This window comes from Rhinatrema bivittatum, chromosome 16, assembly GCF_901001135.1.
Source record: "Rhinatrema bivittatum chromosome 16, aRhiBiv1.1, whole genome shotgun sequence".
Taxonomy (NCBI): domain Eukaryota; kingdom Metazoa; phylum Chordata; class Amphibia; order Gymnophiona; family Rhinatrematidae; genus Rhinatrema; species Rhinatrema bivittatum.
Window position 1 is genome coordinate 6,661,884 of NC_042630.1, and position 6,000 is coordinate 6,667,883.

Sequence of the window (6,000 nt, forward strand, 5' to 3'; positions counted from 1 at the left end):
CCAAGGACCGTGCACCAGGACCCTTTCCTGCGGTCACGAGCCCTGAATCTGGACACTAGGGGGTCGCCCTTAAGCAGAGCCTACAATTCCCGCCCCTTGCAACCCCCTGCTTCCACTGGGGACTATGAACCTTGCCTGGAGATCTTCCACCTGGCAGTTCATGGCCGCAAGAAGCATTTCCCGAGCATACTCCTGCTTCTACCCCACCCTTGGAGCCTCATCTCATCATTTTGCTCTAGAGGTTTGCTCCAGAATTGCCTCTGCTGAAAAAGGTTTGCCTCTTGTGCAGTATTTGCACCTTTGAAGGCTTTCTCGCTCTCGCACCTCCCATCTCTCCCCTTCTCTGGGGCATGCACACTTTACATCTCATATCACTGGGCTTCTGCTGCAGACCCTGCACCCTTTGGTTCACCTTTGTCCGGACTGCCTTCACTCTTCCTGTATCGTTCTGGATGCACAGCCTTCCCAAGTCCTCTCCCCTCTCCAGTACTCCGGGAGAGGCGTCGCCATCCTCCTGTACAAGAAGCATGGTCACCTCCCTTTCTCTCTCTCTCTCTCTTGGTTACACCTCTCTCTGTGCATCCTTGGTGGTCCTCTGGTTCTGGCCATCGCCTTGCTGCACTGTTTTCCCTACCTTGAGATGATCAAATATGCCCTCACCCGCAACCCCTCCCTTTCCCCCCCGAGGTCTCATTCCTGCTTTTGAAGGGCAACGAGATCTCGCCCACCGTGGGTGCTGCTTCCTTGGACTTCAGCACCCATGAATGACCCTGCACTTCAATGCGTCGAAACTGTACCCGCTAGGCGCTCCACCTCACCTCAGGCTTTATGAGATCACTCATCGAGGTCAACTTTAAGAAGAAAAAAAAAAAAAGGCCTCAGTATGCGAAATACGGTACAAGGGAATTTTGTACCATCTTAACTTTAAGTGGATTTTCCTGGGTATCCGCGTATCCTCGCACCTGTTATGTCGCAGGGCTGACTTCCACAAAAAAAAAAAAAAAATCGACGCACGCGTGTTGGAAAAATCCAAGGTACGCACATCGTTTTTCTCCCCGCACCTCCACACTCCTCCCAGAATGCCCATGTTGTATTTATTTTATGTTTAAAAGCTCGGAAAAGGGGGTAGATTTTTACCCCAGCGAATCTAGGTGGCTGACTCCTTATCTGACAGTCCCTGCTCGTACAATTTACAATCTAATCACGGCAACCATGGCGGGCAAATGAGACTTGTGGGGGGGGGGGGCGGGGGATTTCATGTATTAAGAAAATGCTTAAAAATGAATGAGGTTGTAGGTGGTGAGATTGTAAGCAGGACAATCGAGGGTCAAGATTTAAGAACAGCCTCAGAAAGGTGGGTTTTTGTAGACGGGATTTAAATAAGGAAAGAGAGGGATCATTGAGCGCCAGGTGGAAAGCACAGATTTGGGAATTGACAGTAGAGGAGAAGGGGAAGGGATTTTAGTGTCATCTGCAAAGAGACAGACTGCTCCTCCTAAGCCCTCCTGCAGTATTGCTCAGCAGGACATTGAACAAAATCGGCTCCGGGACGGATCCCTGAGGCACTCCATTCCATCCCTCTTCCTCAGAGTGAACACCTTTACCACCATCCTCTCTTGTCTGTCATGCACCCCATTTCTAATCCAGTCCTCCACCTTGGGACCTTTCCTCAAGGCCGTTCAGTTTATTTTTGATCTTTCTATATGAAACAGTATCTGTTTGACCTCACTTTGCCCTCTTCTCTCTCTCTCTCTCTCTCTCTTCTGTAGGGTCTGGGCGGTGAAGCTGAGATGACCGCCCCATGCTCTTCTCCCCATCATGGACACCCTTAAATCCCTTCCTGTTGCTGGACATGATGAGCGCTTTGCTCCCTTTTGGCCTGAGGATTCCTCCCTCCATTTCCACGATCCAATCACCAAAGATACCCCCGATCCGCTACCCTCTTCTTCCTCCTCCTCCACCTCTGCGGACAGCATGAGGCCCTCCATGGAGCTCTGTCGTTCCCACCCTGGCCCTGAGGCTGCCAGCTGTGGGAGTGATGCCGTAGAGCTCACATGTGGCCTGGGCTTGGCCTCCCGCCCACCTCTGCCAAAGGAGACCCCTGTTTCTCCACCCCGGAGCCAGAAAGGGACCGAGAAGGAAGATGAAGAAGACCAAGATAACAATGATAATGCTGAAGAAGACGCACAGGACATCCGAGACTGTGTTTACTTCTCCTCGGATGGTTCTGCTTACCTCCTAGACTGCACCGACGGAAATGGGATGGATGGCTTACCGGGTCTCTTCAACCAACGTCTACCAAAGGGCTCGCCCGGTGGAGACCCGGAGCTTGCCATGCCACCAACTGCCATCACCACTCTCCATGTCCACAAAGGCTTTATTACTGACCAAAAATCCCAGCATACCTCAGCAGGGGCGGGGGGCCGACCCGCCTTCTACACCCTCCATGTGACCAACGTCCGACTCCGAAGCAAAGAAAACTACCTAAAGCAAAGCAAGGCTGCCAAAAACCAAGATGATCCCAAAGAAAACCATGAGGAGGAGGAGGAGGAGGATGATATGGAGGAAAAACAAGACCAACAGTCAACTCTTTGTGGGGGGAACTTGCTTCCCCATGGGCTGAAACCTCTCTGGATCTGCCTGCTGTGCAAACTGTCCTTCCACAATGGTGGCTCGCTGACCACCCATGCCATGCACCTTCACCAGCTAGAGGTGTTGGAGGAAGAGCAGGAGGTCCTAGAGTCTGGGCAGACCTCGGCCATGGTGCAGGGCCTCAGAAATGGGAGGGGGCCTCTCCTCAGCTTTCTTGTACCAAAAACAAGCACCGTCAGCCCCCACTCTGCTGAAGCTGCCTGGGAGCTGCCAGGCTCTACTGGAAACCTCAGTGATGTAGCGGCCGGAATGTTCAATGGATCGGTGAATGTAGTCTCCACCGGTGCTCCCAGCAAGATGCCGGCAAGCCAGACCTCTTCCAGTTTAGAGTTGGGTGTTCTTAGTAGCTTCCTGGCTGAGGAGGACCAAGATGGGAGTGCAGGAAGCCCTACAACCCTTTATGGGGAGCTACTCCCAAGGACTGCACTGGAAACTCACCTCGACCCAACTCCCCTGAGCCCCAAAGGATCCAGTGACCCAACTGAAGCCAAAGATTTGACGGTTGGTGAACTGGACTGGATTCCTTCCTTTGATGGGGCTAGCCTCTGGGGAGAGATGGGAGAGGAGGAGACGGAGGAGCCTGAGGGGATTCCAGTCCCCGAGCAACTTCTTACAAACCAAAGTGTGTGTGAAAGTCCAGTGTTACCTGTGCAGGCCCGCTCCCATCCAAAGGAAGATCACCCTCTTCTCCCTGCCTGTTCCCACCATGGTGACGAGACAGAGGACCAAAGCAACAGCCCTAAGTCTGTCAGCCACCCCAGCGCAAAGGAGAAATTGTTAGCAGCAGAAGACCCCACCAAGAGTTACATCGCTTCCGAGAAGAGTGGAGCACCCGGGGGCCCTGCCAGCTTCAGCATCTTAACCAATGATGACTACGTCCCAACCTCAGGACCTAACGCCTTCCAAAGTCTCTCCCTCTCCAGCCAGATGTCCATGCTGCACTCCCGCAACTCTTGCAAGACGCTCAAATGCCCCCGTTGCAACTGGCATTACAAGTATCAGCAGACCCTGGACATGCACATGAAAGAGAAGCACCCAGAGGCAGGAAGGAGTCACTGCACCTACTGCAACTCAGGCCAGCCCCATCCTCGTCTGGCCCGGGGTGAGAGTTACAACTGTGGCTACAAGCCCTACCGCTGTGAGGCTTGCAATTATTCCACCACCACCAAGGGCAACCTCAGCATCCATATGCAGTCCGACAAGCACTTGGCCAACTTGCAGGGCTTCCAGGGTCCTGGGGCCAGTCAAGGGCCTGCTGCCCCCAGCACTGGGAGCAGCGGGACTGGGAGTGCCAGCCCTCCTGAAAGCAGCCTTCCCTCGCCCCAGGACAAGCAGCCCAAGCAGAAGGCTTGCTGGCAGTGTAAAGTGTGCAACTACGAGACGAGCATCTCCCGGAACCTGCGGATCCACATGACGAGCGAGAAGCACATGCAGAATACGCTGCTCAGGCACCAGGGCGTTCCCCTCGGTCTGCCGGGGCTTCTGCAGCCAGGGCCTGACCTCTATCAGTACTATGGCTCCCAGGGTCTGCGTCAAGAGAAAAGCTCTATGGACACCCACATTCTTCTTAACGGATTTCACCTGAGCTCTGCCAACAGGAAGGGGACAGCTGCAGTCACAACCACCAGCCCTCCTGGTAAGATTTTGCCGCTGGAGTCACCGCCATCACATGATCCCCCCCTAACCCCCCCCCCCCCCCCACGAGCTGTGCTCCGCCATTGTAGATGTTACCACCAGCCCCCTCCAGGTAAGATTCTACCATGTAAAACTTTGCCACTGGAGCCATCCCAGGTAACCTTCTACTACCTGCTTCCCTACCCCTGGCTACGGTTCTAGCATTGCATTTGTGGGTCTCTCTGCCTCCCTTTCACTATAAAATGTCTTTCTCACCCTTTCTCCTTCATTCCCTCCTCAGGCTGCAGCACCTCACCCCTGGAGACCCGCTCCCCGGCGGGGCAGCACCTGCCAAGCACACCTTCCTCCGCCGGCCTTCCTCCGCCGCCGCAGGAAACCCCTTCCCCCCCTCCGCCGGCAGAGGATCCCTCCCTGAGAGTCTTCCGCTGCCTGGTCTGCCAGGCCTTCACCACGGACAACCTGGAGCTGCTGCTCTACCACAGCAGCCTGGTGCGGAGCCTGCCGGAGCACGAGTGGAAGGAGGTGTCCGGCGACACGCACCGCTGCAGGCTCTGCTCGTACGGCACTCAGCTGAAGGCCAACTTCCAGCTCCACCTCAAAACCGACAAGCACGCGCAGAAGTACCAGCTGGCAGCCCATCTCCATGAAGGGGGCGTGGCTACCGCGGGTGCTGACCTGCAGCTGGCCAGCCTGAGCCCTGCCACCCTCCCACTCCACCTGCGCTGTAACCTCTGCGACTTCGAATCCAACAGCAAGGAGAAGATGCGGCTCCACGTCCGGGGCGGGGACCATGAGGAGAACTTCCATGTCTACAAGGTACTTGGTGAGAGGGAGTTGTCCGTGTGCCATGGTAGCCACTGCAGCACACCGAGCCCATCAAGCAAGGTGTGGCGTTCCCGACAGGCCCCCTCTTCTCTACGGCTCCTGCTGCAACCTCTGTTGACATCTGGGCAGAAGGGGGTTCAAATGCCCCTCGGGGGGGTTCCCATGAGTGCTGCACCGGTGTTGGCTCGCCCCTGCTCCTTCTCATGTTGCTTTGTCTTTGTCTCTCCTGCAGTTCCTGCTGGATAAGGAGGGGAACTCCTGTGGGGAGCCCGGCCCATATTGCTGCACTCTCTGTGACTTCCAGAGTGGTTCAAGGCTGGGCGTGCTTCAGCACCTGCGCAGTCCCGTGCACCGCGAGAACCAGGCACAGTGGCGGCTCAGATTGCTGCAGAGTGGGAGGGTGGCCGAGGAGGGGCTGGCTGCCCTTGAGAGGATCATCAGCATAGCCGACACTGCCCCAAAGGAGTCCGGTAAGCTCTCAGACTCCCTGTAATCACTGTCTGTCTCTGTCTTTTTCCATATATGTCTCTGTCTGTCTCCACCTCTTGGTCTCTGTACTTGTGTCTCTTTCTCTCTGATACTAAGGTTTTAGAGTTAGGATGAGTTAGCGGTATAGATCTGTAGGTTATGTAGACTAACCTTAGGTGGCAGGTCTTCTGCAAGTTATGTTGACATTAACTGGCTAGGTCTAGGGTAGTTAACAGCCAATTAAGTCTTGTGAAAGTTAGTTTTAGTTTGGCTGGTCCTTCAGGAGTTAGATTGACATTAGCTGGTTATGTCTTGCGGGGGTTAAGCTTAGTTTAGTTAGTTAGGTCTTACAGAAGTTAGGTTAACATTAGCCAGCTAAGTCTTGTTGGAGTTAGGTTAATGTTATCTGATTAAGTCTTG

General features: G+C 54.6%; 1 protein-coding gene across 1 annotated transcript in view; it reads left to right on the top strand.

The window, feature by feature from the left end:
• The window catches only part of ZFHX2 (zinc finger homeobox 2), a 33,704-nt gene extending 28,099 nt beyond the window's left edge, over nucleotides 1-5,605 (top strand). The window contains exons 2-4 of the mRNA XM_029581414.1: nucleotides 1,770-4,288; nucleotides 4,568-5,103; nucleotides 5,345-5,605. Of these exons, the coding sequence (XP_029437274.1) occupies nucleotides 1,819-4,288; nucleotides 4,568-5,103; nucleotides 5,345-5,605 (3,267 nt within the window). The 5' untranslated portion in view covers nucleotides 1,770-1,818. The remainder of the gene's footprint in view (nucleotides 1-1,769; nucleotides 4,289-4,567; nucleotides 5,104-5,344) is intronic.
• The last annotated feature ends 395 nt before the right edge of the window (nucleotides 5,606-6,000 follow it).